At 49.0% G+C, this 24,754-nt stretch overlaps 1 protein-coding gene across 6 annotated transcripts in view; it reads left to right on the forward strand.

The window, feature by feature from the left end:
• The window catches only part of LOC119440036 (uncharacterized), a 120,077-nt gene that overhangs the window by 82,782 nt on the left and 12,541 nt on the right, over positions 1 to 24,754 (forward strand). For all 6 annotated transcript variants that reach the window (XM_049661322.1, XM_049661320.1, XM_049661325.1 and 3 more), the window contains exons 14-16: positions 6,636 to 6,686; positions 7,979 to 8,053; positions 14,733 to 14,927. In XM_049661322.1, the coding sequence (XP_049517279.1) occupies positions 6,636 to 6,686; positions 7,979 to 8,053; positions 14,733 to 14,927 (321 nt within the window). The remainder of the gene's footprint in view (positions 1 to 6,635; positions 6,687 to 7,978; positions 8,054 to 14,732; positions 14,928 to 24,754) is intronic.

Genomic DNA, 24,754 nt, shown 5'->3' on the forward strand with positions numbered 1-24,754 from the left:
GTAGTGCAGCGTCGTGTAGCTCTTTAAAAAATGTCACAGTTTCGCCCTAAGGGCGAAGCAATGAATGCGATAGCAACAGAGCAATGTCATACGAAGTAAGGTGAGCGGCTCTGGTAGCAACAACACGCAGAACTGTTGTCGACGCCATCGGCGTTTTGCCCGCGTTAGCTCAAAATGCGTGCGGCGTTGGTGACTGTTGCTGGAGCCTCTGATATAAATAGGCACTTGGTGCCGCAGCTAAACGTCGGCTCCCTTCCCTCCCCCTCCCCCACGGACTCTCGCGCGTCTGAAGAAGACGCCTACTTCTGCAGCCCTTAAGCGAGCATGGCGCAGAACGCGCGTTTGTTCTCCGCCGTGCGTTCCCTCCCTGTGAAAGCGCGCGTCCCTCGCGCCCTTTCACTCGCACATACAGCGTTCGGCGGCGCGCGGCGACGATTTCATCTCCAAATGACGTCATACGGAACCTCACGGCGACGGCGACGGCGACGCCGACGGCGACGGCGACGCCGACGGCAGAAATCTGCTTTTGAGTGTCCATATAATTGCTATCGCAATAAAACGGCGCCATGTTCTGATCACTTGCCATTTCGAAACTGCAAGCACTGCTACAATTTTTTTATTTGAGCTTGTTGTATATTTTACTAGCAGCAGGACACACTTTTTTCTGCACACAAGAGCGATGCATTCTAGTTGGCTGGAAGTGTAAATTTCGGAAGGTACTGCGGCATGCCACCATTCTGCGAAGGTCTTGGACATCATAGTCTCGGCACGTCTTGGAATTACGACTGCGCATCAGCCACACAAGAGCCCTAAAATTACGTTATGTGCTTCACTTTGGCTGAAAAAAAAAGTGTGATGTTCGAAAGGTAAAATGTCACCGCGAACCGTTACCAGCAATCAGCAACGCGTAAACGAAGTGCCGCTGAACCTTGATCGCCTGATAACAATGTAGTAACAGCCGACCGACCCTTTGAAACATTGCGTGGCAGCAGCACGGGACGTCTCCTCCTTCCTGGAGGCGTGCCATAGTCGGTTTGCATTGTGCCTAAGCTTGTTCTTCACTTTCAGGATGGTCGTCCATACCTGCCAACTCTCCCGAATTGTCCGGGAGCCTCCCGAATTTTTCTCGCATCTCCCGATTGTACGAATGCGACCTCAAATCTCCCGAAAAGTGGCCGCCACTTGTTTTTTCTTTACGGCCTGTAATATAACTACGCGGAAAAGCAGCACCGGAGCAGTTCGTCACCAGCATGCACCACGAATCGTGGTAGTGGCCGCCGGCACCACCACGAACGCGAGCAGCCGACGGGCGCTGCCATATTGGATTTTCCGGATTGGCCAGTCTCACACTGAGTCGAGGATTTTTAGCAATCCAGTCGTTATATGATCGTGAGTGCTCTTGGCTTCAGTTGGCTTTGTCAGGTTGTCGAGTGACGTGTGAATGCCGAACTACTCTTTGTTTCCCTGAGTTTAGTTGGAACGATCGATGGCACTTTCAAAAGCCAAGAATAAGTACCGTATCTTGCGGTCTATAACTCGCAACTTTGTATAAGACGCACCCCTCTCGGAACGGCAGCTTTTCCTGGAAAAAGACGTACAGTAAAAGCTCGTTAATTCGACCTTCGTTAATTCAGAAAATCGGTTAATTCGGACACGTCCTTTGGTCCCGGCAGGCGTTTGCATTATTTAATGCAATGAAACTCGTTAATTCGAATGAATTTGGCCGCACATCGGTTAATTCGGACAACTCTCGGTGCTCGGCGAGCGCGGAGCGCCGCAAATGTGCGACGCAAACGAGCCATAACTAGAGTGAACTCTACCATAACGGCGTTAGCGTCCACCAAAACGAAGCGAAGGAGTTCGCATCGCCATAGCCATCAGTGGAAATCGTACGGGAATGACAGCAACGCCAGAACACTTCGTGCCTATTTGAGCCTTTAAAGCTTTTATTCTTGCGTTTGCCGGCGCGCATAGCACCGCGTTGGCCGCGTGCCTTCAAAACTGCGTAGTCGCCATCCGTGATCGCGTTGATAGCGGCCGCGGTTTCATCCGCAGCGGTTGCGGCAAAAAGTAGTTTCGTTTTCACTCAGTGTCCGTGCCGACAGGGAATGGAATACGAACTCCTTGAAAAGAAAAAAAAAAAAAAAGAAAAGAAATTTGAGCCATTCTACGCCGCCGCGTGTAAAGCCCCTATATAAAAAAAGTAGCGACACTCTCCTCCTCCACCTTCCCTCCTCCTCGATTCTCCTCTCTTTCGCGCTTGCTCCTCGACCGTGGCGCCGCCTACACCGCTCGAGCGTAGCAGACGACCTTTCGCAGAGTGAATGCGCGCTTTGCAAAGCGGTGCGTTTGAGCGTTTGCGTTTGCTTTCTAGCTTCGAGTAACTTCGTGTACAGCATAGAATTTCTGTAAGGAGGGTTATATAAATTTAGTGACGGCAGGTTTTCGTTTATTCCTGCTTTGAAAACTTCATTTAAGTAGCTAAACGAGCGCCAACGCCGTACCATGACGACTCCGAATGTATCACGTGCGCTACAATTAGGTACGTAACATTTGTCAAGCGTGTGTCGCAAGATCTTCTTGCGAATTGGTGTAAATAATAAGTTTGTGATCGAATGTCAACATCTTGGCCTCCAGCAAGCCCTCGGTAACCTAAATAATCCGCACCGTCCATACCATGTGAATTCGCGACGCGTATCAGCTATGATGCAAAAAGGCTGGCAGAGGGCACAAACAACCGCTGCACCGAAGGTTCGATATGGCATTACAAGATACAAAGCCGTCAACATGCGCGCTTCCCAATCTTCTAAGCACGCGCGAAGGCTCGCGTGCCCGCGCATGCAAGCCTGTAGGCGTACAAAACGATTAAGCGCGCCGAATACACGTCCAAATGCACCAAAGTACACATACTCGCAACTTACCTCGCATAGTCGTGTGGAGGGTGTTGGTCTGAAGTTCTTCCTGCCAATTCGATGAATCCACGTCTTTCTTCTTAACCCGTCGCGCTTACCGGACGGTATCGAGAAGAGTCGCTTGCCTTTGCTAGAAGTATTTTGGCATCCAAAGGCGCAGCAAGCCATGGTTATGGAAAATGCCTTGAAGCGACGTCAGCACTTGCCACAAAACTTAGTTTAACGCATTCTCAAACTTAAACAACAAGGAAGAGCAGCGGTACCAACGTGCGCTCCTCGCCAGTCGGTAGACGCTTATCAAGCGAAAATGGCGACGGAGCGTGATCGTAAACAAACGCAGCCAGCGTCCGGCGGCTCGGCGGTCCACGTGATGCCATTAGGCCAATACCAACGCGGCGTCGGCCTCGGACAGGATGTGCGAGGAGGCGGCGGCATTCTTTAAAGCGTGACGCTACTTTTTTATGTACGGGCTTTAGCCGCACGTTGTTTTCCATCCTTCTCCGCATCGCCAGCCTCGTGCGCCTCTGTCCCGCCATTGCCCTTCCGCCCCTCTGAACAAGAATGGTCCCCGCCCATAGCTCTGTAAGCCATGCCACCCTCCGAAACATGAATGGTTCGCGCCAAAACAATGTTAGCGTCCACCGAAACGAAGCGACAGAATTCGCATCACTGTAGTCATCACTAAAAATCGTACTGGAATGACAACAATGCTGGAAGGCTTCGTGCCTATTTGTGCCTTTAAAGCTTTGCGTTTACCGCCGCACATAGCACCGCGTTGGCCGCGTGCCTTCATGACTACGTAGTCACCATCCATGATTGTCTCGATAGCGGCCGCGATTCCGTCCACCGCGGTTGCGGCAAACAGTAGTTTCGTTTTGACTCGGTACGCACGTCAGCCACGTGCTTTCATAACTCGGTAGTCGCCATGCATGATCGCATCGGTATCGACAGCGGTTTCGTCCGCAGTTGCAGCAAACGGTAGTTCCGGTTTGACTCTGCGTGCGTCGGCTGCGCGCCTTCAGAACCGCAAGGTCGCCGTGCATGATCGCGTTGACAGCGGCCGCGGTTGCTGCAAGGAATAATTTCGTTTTTACTCAGTGCAAAGCTGTCGAGGATAAAGAGAGAGAGAGAGATTGTGGTTGTGAAAAGGAAGAAGCGCACCGTCTACATCGCGATGGGCGGCGACCCGGTGACATTGGTGAAAAAATAAACGGGATGTGCGCGCGCTAGTGAAAAGCGCGTCTCAGATGAAGACGCGTGCCGTGGCCGCGATGTGAAGGAAGTCGTGAGACCTTCGCCGCTGCGAGCTCTAATCAGTCGCAAGATGACGAGAATTGCAGTTTCCGCATTGTGTTTATGCAAAATAGAAACAGAATTTGCTGATTCATACTGCAAATAAGAGCGTGTAGACGTAGTAAGCATTTGTTTGTTGTTTTCTTGATACCCTCGATAATTCGACATTCGGTTAATTCGGACATTTTTTTCGGTCCCGTGAAATCCGAATTAACGAGCTTTTACTGTATATAAGTCGCACTGGTGTATAAGACGCAGCTGTTCGTTCGGTTAGCAATTAAAAAAAAATTTGTGATGTTTCCCTCGGTGAACGCGGGTCACGTGCAAGCGTATGAGTGGGATATATTGTTACTCCAGGCGCATTTCTGCTGTCGTAGTGCCGCGATGTTCTGTATGAAGTCCAAGGGCGAAAACATTGTCCCCATGCCCCGTATGCTGTATGTGCGAGTGAAAGCCTGCGACTGTGCTTTGTTTCTGTGCTTTGTCAATTCGCGGAGTCGTGACAAGTATGGACTCTGTACCACGTGCGCCGTTTCACACAGCGGCAATTTTTTTTTGGGGGGGAGTGAAAACTTTTTTGATTCCTCCCCCCCCCTCGCGCGGTGGTCTCCCGAATTTTCATGTGAGGTTGGCAGGTATGGTCGTCAGTGTGCTCCGCAATATCCCATATTTTAGTGCTTTCACTCCATCATCAAATTCTATTGCCGCCAGTTTCTCCTTTACGGAAGAACTTCGATACTGCCCTCGAGGCGGCATGATGCGAACGGCGGCGTAGGCGGTGATGGAACGATAAAACGCATTGGTGTGCCGAGTTAGCCGAGGGTCAAGCGTGCCATTTTTCGTACATGTCGCGCCTGCGGTCCAGTCATCTCGGTGTTCTTTTTTTAATTCTCGAGCAACACACGATTGTTAGTGCACACGGTTTGGCTAGTTTGGCCTCTTTGACACATATAGGCAGGCAATTGGCTTTATTTGCGACTGTTAATGATATAATAACGCAAATGTTTAGCAAGAAGCGACAAAGGTGGCAGATGTTTTCCGGCACGGACAAGCAAAAAGTATGAATTAATCGAAATAACGCAATGGCGCAGTTTGAATTATGCGGCTTTAATGTACATGAAAAACGTAGCGGGCCAACCAAAAATTTGACAATTTGTTTTAATTATCAGAGTTTGAATTTTTGCGAGTCCACTGTTATTAACCGACAATGGCAGATGAGCGGCTGTATACCTATCGGCCAAAAAGACATGGTAAATCTTGATCAGCAGACACGCAGACAAGTTTTATTTGCAAGCAGGCAGCAAAAAGATCCGCGATTTTGACTTGTCGCTGTAGCGGCCTTGTAGTGATGACAGCATCCTCAAGCTCGGCAAAGCTGCTAGGCAGTTTCTCTATCCATCCCCACTTCTCTATGAACTCCATGACGGTCAATGCACTAGCTGCTGTGAATACAGAAGGGCTGCTATGGATACAGAAGGGCCGCTATCCACGACGTCATCTATGACGAAGACGTGAAAGTGCTAGAAGCTATGCGAGCAGGAAACGTGTCATGGCTTACTATGTTTTGACGTCACTTTCGGTGGCAACTGCATTCTGGGAAAGGTTCATGTGCCGGAGTTCTGCTATCTATGGTCTGTGCGCACTACATCTCGCCGAGTCCATGCTTGTACACAACGAAAAATGAAGTAAATACTATGCACTAACCATTTGGCATGTTTTAAGCGACTTCTGCGTGCATGACATTGAGCCGCTTCCAAGCTTGTACGCGACAAAAAATGAAGTAAGTACTATACACTAACTGTTTGGCATGCGTTAAGCGACTACGGCTTCAGTGGTCAGCCAATACATTAGGTTCAATGGCGACAGGGAGGGGAATTCATCGCGACTATATTTCAACTGTAATTACTTAAGTGGGTACGTATTAACAAGGTTTTATTGTAATTGATTTTTTGGCGCTGCTACGTGTCCCTTGTTCACAATAAAAAGGAAGGCAACAGAATCTGATTATTTGTGTGGTAAGGGGTGCAGAATGGGAGATTACTCTGTGTCAGTTAATTGCATGTGTTGTTGATGGAATCCATGATGAATGGTGTGTAGATAGATGCTTTTCCGTTGTGATTACGCGTCATGGTTGGTGTTAGTGATGCTCAGCGATGTGTTGCCTTGCCTTTGCTGATGCTATCCGATTTCACTGAATCCTTTCTTATTTAAGTTGTCCCGCCATGTAAGAAGCACCACTATGCTTGCACGGTATCTTGTGCCTTGAAGGGTTGCCACCATCACTGCCTAGTTGTGCCTTCCGTTGGGGCTCACTGGCCGCCCTTACTGCCTCCACCCGTCACTTGCACGTGACAGTGTTCTGCTTGAGACTGTGTGATCCGGGCGCAGTGTAAGAATACAGTGCTGAGCCTATGAATTCGTGCTTTGCAGGGTCAGCACCCTCTTTGGCCCAATAAATGCACTGGCTGACCAACTGCATGGGTGAGTTGATCTTTTGGGTCCATGCCCTTTCATAAGAAACCTTCCCTGCAGCTTAGAAGCACAGTGCACACAGTCACAAGCAGCTTTCCATGGTGGCGCAGACAGTGCAGTGCTAATAGTACAGCCTCTGCACCTGTATTAAAATTCCAAGTAGTCCAGAGAGAACCTGTAAGTTGAGAAGTTGGTGTATGTTCATCTTATGAAAACAGCCTCATTGGAGGCATGGACGAAAACAAGCGATAGGACAGGGTGCGGACCCTATCACTTGCCATATTTTTGTTTGTTCTAGTCTGGCTGTGCTGCATTTTCATAAGATAGTGTGTAACTCCACTGATCAAGTGTTTGCATTTGTTTATTGGCTGTGTTTTCATTGCTGTTCTCCAAATTTCGTTCATTACGTGGGGTTGCAGACTCATCAAGCTGCCTACTGGCAGCTTTTTTCCCGTTGTCCTCTGTCTGTAATGTGCATGGTGGAAATTAGGATTTCATTTGATTTATTGCTTTCAGCTTCCCTGCCCACAGCACCACTTTGGTTAGCAAGGAACACTTTTAGCAAAAATATTGCAACACCGAAACAGTGCAGTATATACAAGGATGCTATTTACAGTCAACGTCCGATTTCTTGGACTCCCTAGCAGGGGCAGACCTAGGGCAGCCTCCTCAGGGGGGGCTAATCAAAATATGGAGAAAAAAAAATTGCATGCTTACTATTGTGAGCCCTGTGAGGATGACGAAGGGTGAATCGGTGCCATAGCTGACAGGGCTGAATGCTTTGAACGAAAAATATGGCACCAAACAGCTGGAAGCTTGGTAGTGAATGTCGAAGCAGCTAAGCCTAGCGTTTCAGAACACACATTGGCCACGGTGGTTTGGCTGGCTACAGCTGTCAGCAGATCGGCATGTGGGAATACAGGTTTAAGGATCCGAGATAATCAAAATGGCAGCACTGGTGGCTTCGAATTAATGTAGGTCCAGGGCAACTCTGCAGACTATGGCCACCATAAATGAGAGGTGCCATTCTTTCTGCCAGCAGGCTGCGAATCTTGCAAAGTAATCTCAGCTGCCGGTTCTTGCAAAAAGTCAAATTTTGAACAAATGGTGTCATTATCAGCAATGAGCTGTCAGTCTCTCATCAGCGCTTTTGCTCCGTGTGTGCTTGCACCTGCAAGCCACAACACGTAACTCATCATATCAAAGCAGTCCTTGCCTGGTCCACAGTTTGTTGTCTGTATATGCACCATCACCAGACACTAGTGACACCGTGGCGTGAATCTGGTGCACCCTGTGTGCAGGTTGGCACCAGGAACATACCTGCTGACTCACGAGGCAGGTGAGGGAGACGCCCAGCTATTGACACCTGGAACAGGGTGAGTTCTATGCCCCTGTGTGCAGGTTTGCCCTGCTTTTTAAATTACAAACCAGAAACTGATTGGCTACTTTCCTTGCTTGTAATATGCTTTTGACTCGCAGTAATTTGAACGGAACATTCAGTGTTCTGGTTGTTTCGAATAGAACTGGAAATCATTGGCCAGCTAGGTTTTCAGTGCAATTGAGAGCTACTTAATTCAAGCATTTCGTCTTCCCAGAACAGAGTGACATGACCAAAAATGGCTGGCGATAATGTGTACATGATGTGTAGGTAATCCCATTGGGTCAGTGTTTTACTAGCCAGACATTTACGTACATGGAGAGGCACTGCCATGAAATGGCACTGTGAGGTTAGTCGTGTATTACTGGCTCTGGCATTAGTGGTCAGAAGTTGGTGTGCAACTCGTGTGCTTTTGAGTTGCACAATGGAAGATGTGAAATTCTCTTATTTATGTAGTTGTTTGTACAAGAACTCATAATTCTGTTTTGGGCCACACTTTGTTCGATTTCGGATAGTTGGAGCTATGGATAATCAAATATCTGTGGTCTTCGGGAGTTGGTATTTGTGCGAATTGGCTGTAATTAAAGTAGCTTGATGCTTTCTTAGGTGCTTTTTAAGTATCAGGTGACGTTTATTGTAAAATAAGGAATATCAGTCGCTCACCAATTACAGTAAAACCCCGGTGATACGAATTCGTAACATTCCCCGGCCGAAATACATTGCTCACAATAGGAAAAAAATCGGCTGCTCCGAACGTGTTGCCGCGCCGCTACGGATCATACGAACGCGTGAGCAACAGCGGCAGCGGACGAGCCAGCGGGGCCACCGGCACAGCGGGATCTGGGCGGGATCCATAGTCGCCACGCAACCGACTACGTCACGCGGCTGCGCAATCTCCCATTGGTCCCCACGTCGAGCGGACCGGACCACATCACAGCCTAGCCGATGCCACGGCCGGGCTCGACTGGCGCGCGCGTTTGCTTCTTACGGCCTTCGCATTGGGGCTAGTTCATGCCTATCGCCGCTGCTTGGAGGGGGGCGCTGCGACCCCACCCTCTTGCTCAGCTGCTCCCAGCCGATCTGTGCAGGCGCGCAACGCTGGAAGATTGGGTCGGGCGCACTTCTTACCTCACCGTGCATTCAAGAACAAGTCACCTAATTGTAGAGGACTCGTAAATGGTTCATCTAGGCTTCTTATAAATGGATGCAGTGTAACTGTATTAATACATCAAGCTTCTTTAAATTCACTGGGGATGCATGCGCCGGGAGAACAGCTCTCCGCCATCAAATGCATTTTGAGGAAAGAAAATAAATATGTATTGCTCGTATGGCACTTACAATGGTTGCCATACTTTCAGGCGAAAACTCTTGCGGGCACAGTAGCTCACAAATGTGTCTTATTCACAATTACAATATGAAGGGTTTCCTTGGCGGCTTGTGTACATATAGGCCGAAGGCTTGTTGTTTTCTTCAGTCAGTTGGTTTGACTGATTTACAAGGAGTATTCTCAGAAACTTCTCGGTAATTAGATTTGCGGATCGTATCGCATTACTGTCGTCAACACCTTCAGGGCAGCTCAAGATGGGAGCGCGTTGTAAATAGGGCTGCACTGCTCTTTCGAGTACTTCTAGTTCATTCCTGCGTGGCAGGTGTTCGGAGGGTTTATCGAGAAAAAAAAAACGCTATTTATTTATTTTTATTTTATAAATACTGCAATCACCATGCGGTGATTTTAGCAGGGTGGTACAAGCATAACGAATACATTGTTATGTACAGAAAATGCACACGGTAATAAAGAAAACTGTTATTTGAATAAATACAAAGCGTACAGGTTGGGCACACGCAACGTTACTCTAAAGAAGTAAAACACTGTCACCGCAAACATGGCACAAACAAAATAATGTCACTGTAAACATGATAAAAAAGAAGTTAATGTTGGCGCAGAGACGACGTCATTTTTTTAGCTGGTTCCAGTCCACTACTGTGCGCGTAAAAAAAGAATAGTTAAAAGAGTTGCTGCGTGAGGAAAAAGGAGTTATAGTGAAATTATGTATTTGCCGAGTAAGCGCATCCGGAGGAGAAGGCTATGATCTTTGTTATGTCCATCTTATAATTCCCCTTTATTAGTTGATGCTATCTTGTCCAAATATCTTGTCCAAAAGCGCTAGAAACTCGGGCTTGAAACTCATTGCTTGAGAACCGGTGAAAAGAAACACCGGGTGTTTTCCCGGAACGCGACTTGCAATACGGAAGACAGCAATACACTATCACACAGCAGTTATATACCGATCTGCAATGAACGGCGCCAAGTCTTGGCTGTGGCCGCGCGTACTACAGGCGTTGTACGACCGTCTTCAGGACGGACGGACGGACGGACGGACGGACTTTATTAGTGTCCTTCTGGTCGCGGAGCCCACAAATTACTTCATACTGAACGACACTGACAGAGCACCGAATAAAATGCGCGGGAAAACGATCGTGCGAGCGCGAAGGCAAGCGCATGTACGCGGAGCAGGGTCAGGGTCGCAGCGCCCCTACCGCCGACGGGAGGCGAAACGTGTTGAGAAACTCTCCCATTGTTTCCCCGACGGGTGAGAAGGCCGTAAGAAGCGAGCGCGCGCGCCAGTCGAGCCCGGCTGTGCTGATGCTTAGCGAGAAAGCAAACGAGGACTGCTGCTGCAACGACGACCGAGGCGCAGCCCCGACGGTCAAAACGCTCCCTGCACTCGACGTGCTCAGGCGTTCAGTGGCGTGCGAAAACATTCCCAAGATCAAGTGCGCGCACTTATACGCCTTTCAGAAGGCGATCGTTGACGATTTGGACAAGAAGAAAACGTCCCGTTGATACGTTTTTCAAAGGACCGCGAAAAAAAAAGAGGAAAAAAAAAAAAAGACGCAGTTTCGCCCGAAAGGTGAAGCAACGGAAACGCAGCAGCAGCAGCGAGCGAATTGACCTTTGCGCTGCCTCTCGCTTCAACGCGAACTAAACGTCGAAGGCACAGCGCATACGAAGCAACTGGCACTAGGCTCACTTTGTCAACATCGCAGATCATTTTGACGATAAGGTCCGCGCGGGCGCGCACTACGCGCACGTCGCAGATCGCTTTCAGGATATGGCAGTAACGGCACCCGCGCAGGTGCGTCGTATCTGCAACGTGCTGGTCGCTTGTTGCAACTTACACCGCGCACCGACAATGCTTTCAGCAGCGCGCCAAATCACGTGGCGGCGCCTCCGACCGGCATTGCTCCGACACCGCCAGAGAGCAAAAGCTTAGGCGAGACCCTCAACACCGCGCGGAGTAAAAAAAGAACCGCGGCGTCACGCCAAGGTCGCCGTTTCTGCGTGGCGCTGGAACACGTGTGTACGTGCCGACGTCTCCTCTAGAGTGTACTAAAATATGGTCGCTGCAGCGCAGAGCGAAGCAACGGCGGAGGCCCAGTTCGGCGAACGCTCGCTTCAACGACAGAAGCCGAAACTTCAGGGAGCGGGCTAAGCGGCGCCGGGCCGGCGGGAGCGGCGGACGCGCACGGAGACAGTCGAAGGGGAGGGGGGCTACGAGGGTGTTGAGAGGAAGGGCGAGGGGAGGCCAAACCGCTTCCCTGCCGCCCTCCTCCTTCCTCACCTGCGACGGTCCCCGCGCGCGCCCGTCGCCGTGTCGCCTCTTCACAACCACAATCTCGCTCTCTCGCCGTGCGTGCGCCGCCAGCTCCCTGAAGTTTCGTTTTCAGCCGTTATCGCGAAGCAAGCGCGGGCAGTTTCGTGGCCCTCGCTCAATATGTGCTTGCGCGCCGCGATATTTCACGAATCGCACCGTTCGTACATCGTGCTATGGTGCACGAATATTTCAAAAATAAGTCCTTTTAATTCGAACAAATTTTTGGGCCCCTGCGAGTTCGAATTACCGAGATTCGACTATACATGGAAGTCAATGGGATTTAGGTCGGGACCGCGAAAACGCGACGTAGCAGCCGGGAAAACGCAGCTGCGAGGAAGGTATCAATGGGATTCCACTATTAGAATTTTTTTCTGGTAAAAATAAATTCATTTTTCTTGATATTGTGTATGTTTTGATGATACGAATTTCGGGTGATACGAATATTTCACGCAACCCCGCGAGATTCGTATCACCGAGGTTTTACTTACTCATATCAACAAAGAATTGGGCGCAGGGCTGTGTTCAGTTTATGTGCTCGAGAAGTGACTCAATGGCGAGCATAAATTTAAGGAAACTCTCAAATGTTTAATGAAACCTGTGAAGGGAGATGTATGCGTTTTTCATTGAATAACCAGCACATGATTTTTTGCCCCGAGAATGAGCTTGTCACCCAACCATGTTGCAATGCGAGATGAGCAGAGCTCTCTTCATTGCCATCATTTCGAGAAAGGAGCATTCTCCGCTGAGCATGGGATTGCAGGCTACCTTTCTGGCCTAGTAGTCATATTGCAGTGGGCATAGAATGCAAAAACACACGTACACTGCAACATGGCTTCATGTTAAAAAAAAAAAAAACCATAAAGGCTGTAGTATGTGAGGATTCTTATTGTGAGAGTCCGTGAATTTGTTGTTCGTCCCTCTGAGTGTCCGATCTTGGCGATAGCAGGACGCCAGCTTCGTGTGAACCAACGACGAAAGCAAAAAAAAAAAAGGAACACGAGAATGTTTGCATAACACAGGACCAGGCAGTCAAAATTAGCCTGAAGCCCTGCACTACATTTTCTGTTAGTCTCTTTGTTGGTTTGGCATGCTAAGAGGACGCTTTAGGTCGAGGCCAATTCCAATGCCGCTTATTCAAATACATGTAAAATGAAGAAACGCTTTTATGAAACAACACTTCCACCAATTTGAATTAAATTTGTTGGATTTGAGAGAGAAAGGTAAATTCTAGTGATTGTAGGAAGCGAAATTTTGATTTGGGGCCTGGGATTATTTAGAAAAGTTGCCAACAAATTGGTACAGTCAAATGCCGTTATAACGAAGCACTTGGGGGCCTCCGAAATAATTCGTTACACAGGTCCCTTCATTGTAAAGGGTCACGCACGGCAAAGCTCACAATAGAACTGGGGCAGAATAATTCCTTTGTTATACCGGTCATTTCATCATCATTTATTAGATCCTTAAAGGCCCCTTGAGGGGCATTACATGAGGGGGGGGGGGGACAGCAGCAAAAAACGAAAGAAAACATGATCAGCATGAAGCAAAATGGCAATTTGCGTGGGAGTGATACCACAGTGCTTTTTTCGTAATAAAGGTGTTCATTGTAGAGGTGCTCGACTGTATGTGTAAAAAAGATAGGAGGACGAAGTTCACAAATCCGTAACTCTGCACCAAAAACTGATAGTATCGCAGTTCTGTAAATCTCATTCGCTAAAGCATCTAAATTTACTATTTTTAACAGCTTTTATTCAAATATTGATGGCCTAGATGAAAATTCTGCTTCCTAGTCACTAGATCTTAACTTTTTCTATTAAATGCAACAAACTTCATCAAATTCGGTGCATTGAGTGCCAAAATAAAAGCTTTTTTCTCCAGTCGCATGTACAGTAAAACCTCGTTAATTTGGAAAATCGGATAATTCGGACTCGTCCTCTGGTCCCGGCCGGCGTATGCATTGTTCAATGCAATCAAACTCTCGTTCATTCGGACATATTTGGCCGCACATAGGTTAATTCGGACAACTTTCGGAGCTTGGCGAGTGAGAAGCACCGCAAATGTGCGACGCAAAAGAGCAAAAACAGCACTGCGGTCCAACCGAAACGAAGCGGCGGAGTTCGCATCGCCATAGTCGTAGCGGAAATCGTATGTGAATGACAGCAATGCCGGAATTCTTCGTTCCAATTTGTGCCTTTAAAGCCTTATTCCTGTGCTACTGTCGCGCATAACACCGCGTTGACCGCGGGCTTTCATAACTGCGTAGTCGCCATCCCATGATCGCGTCGATAGCGGCCACGGTTTCGTCTGCAGTTGTTGCAGCGAATGGCAGTTCCATTCCGACTCGGTGCATGTGTCGGCCGTGTGCCTTCAACTCCGAAAAGTCGCCGTCCATAATCGTGTCGATAGCGGCTGCGGTTTTCTCCGCAACGGTTGTCTCGTTTTTGCTCGGTGCAAAGCTTTAGAGGATGAGTAGCACCGGCTACATCGCGATAGACGCCTGATCTGTTATCGATCACCTCACTGGTGGAAACATAATCGGGATGTGCGCGCAGTAGTGCAAAGCGTGTTGCAAATGAAGGCGCACGCCGCGGCCGTGCTGTGAAGTCGCGAGGCCTCGATTGCCGCTACGAGAGTCAGTGAGTAACGAGAGGACAAAAATTTCAGCTTCCATTCTGCTTTTGTGCAAAATAGCAACAGGATTTGCTGGTTCATTCACTAAATAAAAGCGTGTTGACGTAGTCAGCATTTGCTTATTGTTTTCTGGATACCCTCGATAATTCAACACTTCGGGTAATTCGGCCATTTCTTTCGGTCCCGTGAAATCCGAATTAACGAGGTTTTACTGTATTTAGATATGAAGCCTCCTGAGTTAAAGCTTCCTCTTAAACCCCATCAATTAATTTTTTTGAGGGGCCGAATTGTCTCTCTTTGTAGCCTTTCGCTGCAGAAATTGAATTTTCCTTTCACTGAGAAATCCCTACGTCCTGTGGATTCCTGCTGAGAACATTGCTGGTGCATTTGCAGGGACGGATTGGATTTGCATGCCGAGCTTGATCGTCGTGCCCCGCAGAGGCCTTCCGCCGCAGCCTCTGGCAAAGTCCACGCTTCACCGTGGCCAGTGCCACGACTGGACCCGGAAGTGTTTTTCCCAGACCACTTCCAGCGGGGACGTGTCCCACTCACGTTCCCACCTGGTCAGTTCGAGGCAGCAACACAGCTGTAAGTGCACTCATTGCTTTTTTTGTTGCTTTGATGTGGAATACAGTAAAAGCTTGTTAATTTGACCATCGTTAATTCTCAAAATCTGATAATTTGGAATTGTCCTCTAGTCCCGGCAGGTGAATGCATTATTTAATGGAATCAAGCTCATTAATTAGGGGGTATTTAGCCCGCGCATCGGTTAATTTTGACAACTCTTTTGACAAGCTCAGCGAGCGAGGAGCACTGCAAAAGTGCAAGAATGGTGCTAGCGGCCAACCGACGCGCAGCAGCAGAGTCCACATCGCCATAGTCCTCAGTGGAAGTCGTACGTGAATGACAGGAAAGCTGGAACACGATGTGGCTACTTATGACTTTATAGCAAGGGTGTGCGAATATCGAATATCACTGAATCGAATAGTATCTACAATTCGTTATTTTGAATATTCAATATATTCGGTGCAGAGACCAGTGCATTGCCTTTTGTCACGTGTGCCGTGGAACCCCCTCAGGCTCGATGCCGCCCAAGCGAGCATTTCACTTTGTTTTTTAGGGGCGAAGCTCCTTATAGCGGCACCCGTTCCGTCCCCGTCGTCGTAGTAGTAGTGTGTAACCAGTAGTGTGTAACCAGTCTGAGAAAAACGAGAAAAAAATATTCCGAAGTTGTGTCCGTAGCGCGGAATCGAACCAGGGACCTCTCGCTTCCGAGCGCGCGGCGTTAGCCCACTACGCCACGAAGCGGACATGGACACACGCACCACGATGGCAATAAATACCCAACATTAACGAAAGGCCGCGTTTCTAACGCGTTTGTGCTAGCGCGTTACGGCCCGTGTAAGAAGCTGGTGTAAGACGCTGAGGCCTCTCCGCCTTACCTTCAACACGTTTCGAACGCGCTGCCCAAAGCGGTGGCAAGTCAAGTTCAAGTCGAGGAGCGTTTATGAATACGGGGGGTATACTCTCTCAGCAGTCATGTGATGGCGTCGGCAAACGCGGTGCACGTTCCGGCATGTGTAAATGGCTGCGTAAGACGCTGTGGCCGCTCCCCCTTACTAGAGAGTACTGCACGTTTCTAACGCGTTTGTGCTAGCATCCCCTTAAGCGGGAGATCCGATGATTCCCTCCGGAGCTTCGCCCACTCATCATCATTCACCCGTGGATATGCTGTGATTTTTTTTGCACAAGAGGAGCACTGAGCACGTCACGGGTGGGCCACGCTGGCTGACGTGGTAGCGGACTTTGTCAATGCGAGCGCTCCCTGACATTGGCCCGATGCAGGAATCACACGCACAGCGCCTGAACGAATGGCTCCATGTCAACCAGGTCCGCCTCTGTCACTACAAGGTTCGCCCGGGGCGATGGGACTAATCAAAATGATATTGCGATGCCATACAAAGGCAACAGCAACAAAGTAGCGCATATTTCGTAAAGTGCAAAAACGTGTGAAGATATCGGGCTCCTTAGCCGCCAATAGGCACACAGATTGTGTTGGATACGTGGCGACGAACTTCCTGCTGTTTCAACAGCCGTGAATGTAATCGGCACGTGTGATCTCAAGGCAGATCACTGATGAGTCACCGGTACTAACATATTAGTGGCAAACACTCCGTGACAACTTGCAGTGCATTAGCATATCTGCCAGAGGCAAACTTTTGTCTCGGCCATACTATCTATGTCATTAGGCTTAACCACTGCTGCTTCATTGGGTCGGAGCCATGACGCTCCAGATTTCAAAATCTGATAGGTGGCAAATCACGCCAAACCTGACAATAAAACAGCCACCTGCTCTTCACTGTCGGTGTCGGCTATGCGTGAAGCGGTGATCGAGTTGCGTGATGCGCGGTTCTTTTGTCTTGCGCACATTGGCCTTACGATAGCCCACCTTCTGTAAAGTTGGGATAGTACTTCTGTATTTTGGAGGAAAGCTGGAAAGCAAAACTTTCTATGCAATAAATAAAGGTTCCCGCAAAACAAAGATCCACTATTACAGCGAAGCTGTCTATGGCTAGGATCCTGGGATGTTTCTCGCGTCTGTCGACAGAAAACTATCATCATCAGCAGCTCATACCTCCTTAAGCAAGCAAAAAAATGCAATGACTCATAGCCCCATAAGGCAGAGGCTACAAGCACTCAGCAAAGTGAAGCGAACAGTGTATACATTCTTTGGAATCATGCATACAGCATAGAGAACAGCATCATCATCATCAGCCTATTTATCCCGGCTGGAACCGGGTACTTTTTTTGCATTTCCAGCAATAGCGGTTACGTTCACCGTACGCCGGCGGCGGCAGTGGCGATGGACACCATTGCGAACCGAAACAGCTATTGGAATGAGCCCATAACAGCTTACGCTGTAAAACTTGGCATAGGACAAGATGTATGCACTGAAAGATAAGCAGGGTAATATCATCAGCAATTTCAATGACATAGTAAAAGCAGCAGAAGAATTCTATACTGACCTGTACAGTGCCCAGAGCAGCTTTCATTCGAAGTAGTGATGAACAGGATACAGAGGCTCCTTCTATAACTAGCGATGAAGTTAGAAGGGCCTTACAAGACATGACCAGGGGAAAAGCTGCTGGAGAACATGGAATCCATTTAATCAAAGATGGAGGAGATATCATGGTTGAAAAGCTTGCGGCTCTTTATACGCAATGCCTCACGACTTCAAGTGTACCAGAGAGCTGGAAGAACACCAACATTATACTAATTCATAAGAAGGAGGCGTTAAAAAAATTGAAGAACTATAGACCCATTAGCTTGCTTTCAGTATTGTACAAAATATTCACCAAGATAATTTCCAATAGAATCAGTGCAACACTTGACTTCAGCCAATCAAGAGAACAGGCTGGCATCAGGGAGGGATATTCTACGATGGACCATATTCATGTCATCAATCAGGTAATCGAGAAATCTGCGGAGTACAATCAACCTCTCTATATGGCTTTCATAGATTATGAAAAACCATTTGATTCGGTAGAGATACCATCAGCAGTGCTCCCACTCCTGCGCCAAATGCGCCAGATCGCGCCATACGAGATTTGCTGCGCCATCCTGATAAAAAAATACACGATTTTGCACCGAAGTGCGCCAAAATTAGCGCCTGCGCATTACGTGTGTGGCCGCAGTGGCCCGCAGACGTGCGTAGCGCGCGTGACTAAAGCGGCTTCATAAATCGAATGGCGACCGCGATGATTCGGGCTCGATGGGGACTGCCTAAAAGTCCAAATTGGGAGTCGGATATATCCAAATTTGCCAGAAAATAACCCAATATATTCCGCCAGTGGCTAAAAAAGCCATTATTCTCGGTTGACCACTTTTGGGGATACGTTCACCTTTCGCGGGATTTCGCATCACTAGCGTCAGCGTCGGCATACTTGGTAGTGTGCCAGGAATGCAATGATCCGTCGACGTGTGCAGTGCTAGTCGCGTGAAATGTCGCGAAAGTGAAAGCATCCCGGAAACGGATCGTCCAAAAAAAAAAAAACGAAGTTTGTCAACGCGGTCCTGCGCGCACGTACGCTTGCCTACGATCTCGTCAGTCCGTATCTGTACCACTGTTATGCTGTCGCCACAAAAAGACGAAAGTACAATTCATGCATGCACCGAATCTTCAACCTTTGGCCACAGGACCGCGATTTTGTAGCGATGCTTTTTCCGCTGCCACTCCTTGCGCTTGCATTATATGGTATCAGCCGACAGATAATGGCGGATGATAAGGGTGGCATGTAGAATCGAGCGGAATGTATCGCTAAAAAATCGCCGCGCACGAATCGACCGCACTATCATAACCGAATGACGGCAGTTTTCTTTTCTTTTTTTTGATACAGTCACTCCTTGTCAGCGAAGACATCGAGGGTGTAGTCGGCGCCGCTTAAACAACGTCGCCGCGACCGTGTCGCTAGTTAACACGTCAATGAATAAATGCTGGACGTGTGGAGCCAACCCGAATGCACTCCCGAATGGCTTGCCGGAGTTCGCTTGCCCGACGGTTTGGGCGCGGTCGGTGCTGGATTAACTAGGCTTCGCAAGTTTCGGTTTCCAGGAGGTGTCGGCAACATGGCCGACCACCAAGCTGCGGCGATGCCAGCGACGTATCAACACCAAAATATTGCTATTTCCGCTCAACACGGCGGTCAATATAAAACGCAGTCGTGCAGGTGGAGTCCGAATTATATAGAATAGCGTAACTTAAGGCGTCCAATATTTCGGCCGTACTTATACTTCAAATTTATGGGCCTCTAGGTAGTCCAAATAATCGAGCTTGTTTGAATTGCTGGTGTCAAAATAATTGGTCGACGCCAGTTGTGAATCGGCCAGTTGCTGAACAGAAGCTTCAGCATTACGAGGAAAAACAGACCTTCGAAAGTACCTGGTGTCGTCTGAAGCAATGACTGAGCATTACGAGGGGCTCATCAAGGCTTGCCTGACTCAGAAAAGCATTGATGACATTGAGTCTGGCCAGGTGTTTCTGACTGATGCTAGAGCCTTGCTGAAAACATAACAAAGTGTCAGCTGTCAATGAAAAAATTATACAGTGTAAAAGGAAACATCTGAGCAGCTTCACTCAACTTGAAATAAACTAATTGCAGCACACAGTGTGAACAGGTTGGTTGCCTTCATTTAAATTAAAGGGAAACTCGTGTATTTAGAGTCAGAGCAACATTATTCTACAGCAAGCAAATACTTTCTGGAATAATGCTTGTCAATTTTAAGGGTTTGAAATAGCTTAGGACGTGTCCAGCAGCTGGCATTTATTAGCTCCAAAGTGCTCCAATATCTGAATCTGGATGCTCCAAACTGCTCCAAAATTAAGATTTTGCTGCTCCAAAAATTGCTCCAAATCTCAGTTCGTCAGTGGCACCACTGCAGCAGTCATAGAGGCATTAAGTAACCCAGGAGTCCAGGAGGCACACGTGAATATCTTGGCAAATACAGTAGACTCGCGATAATTCAAACTTTCGGTTAATTCAAACACAGACAGCATGGTGTGCGGCGTGCGCTGCCGTGTGCCGGTGCGATATTGGATTCCATGACGGCTTCACTCTCGTTCTTGCGCAATTGTCCATGCGACACCACCGTTTCAGCAATGTGGAAAGACCACCTATCTTTTCACTAAGAGAACAACGGACGGTCAAGCGTTCTTGTCAATGCGGCCTGAGTCGACAAGAATGCTACACCACGCGCTGCCACCACGCAATGTTGCAAAGGGTCGGCGGTTACTATGCCACTATCAGGCGCTCACGGTTCGGCGGCGCTTCGTTTACGCTTTGCCGATTGCTGATAACGTACCGGTTTGCGGTGACATTTTACATTTCGCACGTTGCATTTTTTTTTTCCCCTGGAAGCAACATAGATAACGCAATTTCACGGCTCTTGTGTAGCTGACGCGGTCGCAATGCTGAGACCCTGATGTCCGAGACCTTCGCAGAATGGCGGCATGCCACAGTAGTTTCCGAAATTTACGCTTCCGGGCAACTAGAATGCTTCGCACTAGTGTGCAGAATACAGTCATGTCCCGCTGGTAGTAAAATGTAGAACAAGCTCGAATAAAACATTACGGCAGCGCTTGCAGTGTCGAAATGACAAGTAATCGGAACCGGGCGTCGTTGTGAAACAGCTACATGACGCCGCACTTCGTTCTTTAGATAGACTATTCTTACGGAAGTTTGGAGCTAGATGCGGGAACGCACCGGGAACAAGAATCACATTGAAAGTCTGGTTTTTGGACCAAAGTGCTGCCGAATTGTAACTGCTGACGCCAGCTTACGGGCAGTTTTTTTTAAGCGTATTTAAGGGCGAGTCCATATAGTCCAAAAGCGGGCGTTGGCCCCGGCGAACGCGTTCCCCCCATTGCCACGTTGACGCTGCTCTGCCCGCAATGCACCTCCTCGGCTCGCCGTTGTCGCATGTGTTCGATATCTCGAGGGCGTCGTTAGCAGAATCCACCTGCCATTTTCGCTTGCGTTCCACTATAAACATAAAATGTAACCAATAATTGAAGAACGCTTCAATACGCCGGGATTAACCCACTGCTTAACACCGGCGCCGCATGTTTCAGCTTCGCTGGTTAACCATCTGTACGGAGTGCTTGGGCGGTGTTTTTTTAAAACTCAGAACCTCATTGGTATTCAGTACACAGTACGCACATCACAAATTCGTTAGTTTCCAAGGCAAAAAAGCACTTGATTCTAGTGAGTAAAGTTATTCTTGATGGAAAAAATATTTTTCAGACCATCATATACTAGAACTGGGCTGTAATCAGTTCTGGCAACTAATTTGGTGCTCCCTTTAATAGAAGTAGACCATACTGTATACCTTGATTTCTGTGTGCTTAATTTACTGATAGCTTGCTGCAGTTTTGTTATGCAATGCTAGGAGACTCCCGAGCACGTGCGGCAGCGTATTTTCTTGCCCAAAATTTGTAAGCATTCATTTTTGTGAAAATATTTCTTATAGTATTCTATATTTGATTCGATATTCGCTTTTTCTTTTTTTCTTGAGTCCATTTCGTTAGGGATGGGCGAATAGTGAATTTCAGGTTCGAAGCGAATTCGAAGCGAATAGTGATTTGGTCGAATAATTGCGAATCGAATACAGTTAAACCTGGATATAACGAAATTGACAAATTCCCGAAAAACTTCGTTATAAAGAGAATTTCGTTATATGCAGGTTCGGCGCGAAAATTCGAAAAAGAAACGCTTACCATATTTACTCGATTCTAACGCGCCCTCAATTGTAACGCACATCCGTTTTCCGTTTTCGTCGAAGCACTCATCCTTGGAATGTCACATCAGGTACGGGATGCGTGGACGCGTGTCATTTCGCACAAGCGCAAGGCATCGGAAACGAAGAGCGAGCGTCAAGATGGCGTCGTAGCGTCGTATAGTGTTACAGTAGAACCCCGCTGTTACATTTCCGGGGGCTGCGTTTTCCCGGCTGTTTCATCGTTTTCGGCCGGTCCCGGCACAGCTCCCATAGAACCCGATGCATTGGTAACCCTGCTGTTGCGTCGCAACTGTGGGACCGTTCCCGCATCATACGTTGCGAACTGCCACCCCGCGCCGGCCCGAGCGGCCATTTTGACTTTTCATGTCGCTTGGCTTGGTGGCTTGACGATGGCATTGGCCGCCGAAAGTGCCGGGGGTGACAACTATGACGCATTTTCGGTTTCCGCCAGCAATAGTATGGCCCTTGAGATCCGTATTTGCTATATAAAGATGGTGTCTATGACGCGTTGTGGCCCTACCGGCGAGGGAGCGAGGGGGGAGGGATAGCGGGGCGGCGTTGTACTGTACTCTGGCATCAACTGCGTACTTGCGCGGTGGCGCGCGGTTGCGCGGGCTGTATCTTGAAAGCGATTTGCGTTGGGGCAGAGTCTAGCAGTGTAGGTGCGTCGGCGGCTTGTAGCTTTGTGCGTGCTGTGTGTTCTCGGCGCTCAGTTTGCAGTTGAAGCGATAGACAACAGCACGAAGGTCACTTCGCTCATTTCTCCAGCGGCGCTTCCACACGCCGCCAGCGTGTGACAGCGCTCATCGAGTGTGATGTGTCACAGCGTGTACCAGCGCGTCGGCAACATCAACTGGAAAAGGAGAGAGTGCCGGCTTGGCGGGCTAGGCCAGCTGCAGGATCAGGTTTAAATGAAGGGAGGGGCAAAGGTCACGCCCGCTGCGGCAAGATAGCTGGGTCGAGGGATGCAGGCGCGCCTCGCACATGCACGCACGCACACGGGCGCTCGCCTCGCATTTCGTCGCGGCGGAGAAGGTGCTTCCGGTTGCTGCTTGCGCAAAAATGACAAAATTTGGGGCGAAATCTCTAGGTTTGGAGGGAAAAATTCGTTATATCGAGGGGGTCTCCCACTGCCACTTCATTACATAGAGGTCTCAAATACATGTTCTTCTATGGAGTAACAGTGGGGAATAGAAAAACTTTGTTATATCCAGGAATTCGTTATATGGAGGTTCGTTGTATGCGGGCTTAACTGTAGTTCGAATAGTACATATATCACATATTACAGTAAAACCTAGTTAATTTGAATTTCACGGGACCGAAAAAACATGTCCGAATTATCAGGGTACAGTAGAACCCCGCTGTTACGTTTTTCACGGGACCGTAAGAAAAGAACGTAAGAGCCGGGAAACGCAAGCGCCGGGAAACAGGAAAAATTGAGAAATGGGAGTAGTGTTGAACTGCACACAATATTATTTTAATTCTTACGTGTGACAAAAAGTAGTTTCGCCCGACAGCCGAAGTATCGATTGCGATGAGCTATACAAACTAAGAATAGTAGTTTTATCGTCCATATAAACTTGTAAACATTCGCTTGTTAACTAATTAGCAAACATGGTGTCCGCGCCCACAGGCAAACATGAACACATCTCACTCGATGAGCACGGACACGCGCAGTTAAGCACCGCTGCAGAAGCGAGCGAAGTGACCTTCGTGCTGTTTATCGCTTCAACGCAAACTGAGCGCCGAGAACACGCAGCACGCACAAAGCTACGAGCCGCGACGCACCTGCACTGCGTAGACTCTGCCCCCACGCAGATCGCTTTCAAGATACGGCCCGCGCGACCGTGCCATAGAATAAAGACCGCGCGCCGCCGCGCAGTACGATGCCAGAGCACAACGCTGCCCGCTGTCCCGCCCCCCTCGCTCCCTCGCCGTTGCCTCGAGCGCAACGGATAAAGGCGCGCTTCCTCCCTGCTTTTCTTTCTTCCGCGCGCGAGACGCGGTCGTCGGCTCCCCTCGCACGCTTTCACTCGCACATACAGCAAACGGCTCGCGCCGTATGCTGCATGGGCGAGTGAAAGCGTGCGAGGGGAGCCGACGACCGCGTCTCGCGCACGAAAGAAAGCATGCGGCGCGCGTCGACGGCGTTATCGCCCTTGGACTTTATACGGAACATCTATGAGCCAAAACCAACTTTAGGGCCGCAACGCGTCATAGACACCATCTTTAGATAGCAAATGCGGATCTCAAAGGCCATACTTTTGCTGGCGGAAACCGAAAATACGTAATAACTGTCGCCCCCGGCACTTTAGGGCGGCCAATGCCATCGTCAAGCAACCAAGCCAAGCAACATGAAAAGTCAAAATGGCCGCTCGGGCCGGCGCGGTGTGGCAGTTCGCAACGTATGATGCGGGAACGGTCCCACAGTTGCGACGTAACAGTGGGGTTACCAGTGCATTGGGTTCTATGGGAGCTGTGCCGGGACCGGCCGAAAACGACGTAACAGCCGGGAAAACGCAGCACCCGGGAACCTAACAGCGGGTTCTACTGTATTCAGAAAACAATAAGCAAATGCTTGCTACGTCAGCACGCTTTTATTAGTGTAATGGATGAGCAAATCCTTTTGCTATTTTGCACAAAAGCAGTGCGGAAGCTGCAATTCCCATCATCTCGTGACTGACTTGCTCTCGCAACGGCGATCGAGGCTTTGCGACTTCCATCGCAGCACAGCCGTGGCACGCGCCATCATTTGCGCCACGCTCTGCACTACCGCGCACACATCCCGATTATTTTTTCGCCAGTAAGCTGACCGCCAACAGATCGCACATCCATCGCGATGGAGCCGGCGCTCTTCATCCTCGACAGCTTTGCACCGAGTCAAACCGAAACAACTGTTTGTCGCAACCGCGGCCGCTATCGACGCGATTATGAACGGCGACTTTTTACGGCGTGCTGCGCGAAATGGGTCTCCCATTTCTGTGGCACACGGCACTTGCCGCAGATTTTCTGCCCATTTCTGCGGCAAGTGCCGTGTGCCGCAAAATGAAGAACCAATCAATAGTGACGAGGGTGGCGTCACGAAGCCATGGCAACCGGACCTCCGCCGCTCCGCGCTG

Source organism: Dermacentor silvarum, chromosome 2 (genome assembly GCF_013339745.2).
Source record: "Dermacentor silvarum isolate Dsil-2018 chromosome 2, BIME_Dsil_1.4, whole genome shotgun sequence".
Classification (NCBI taxonomy): domain Eukaryota; kingdom Metazoa; phylum Arthropoda; class Arachnida; order Ixodida; family Ixodidae; genus Dermacentor; species Dermacentor silvarum.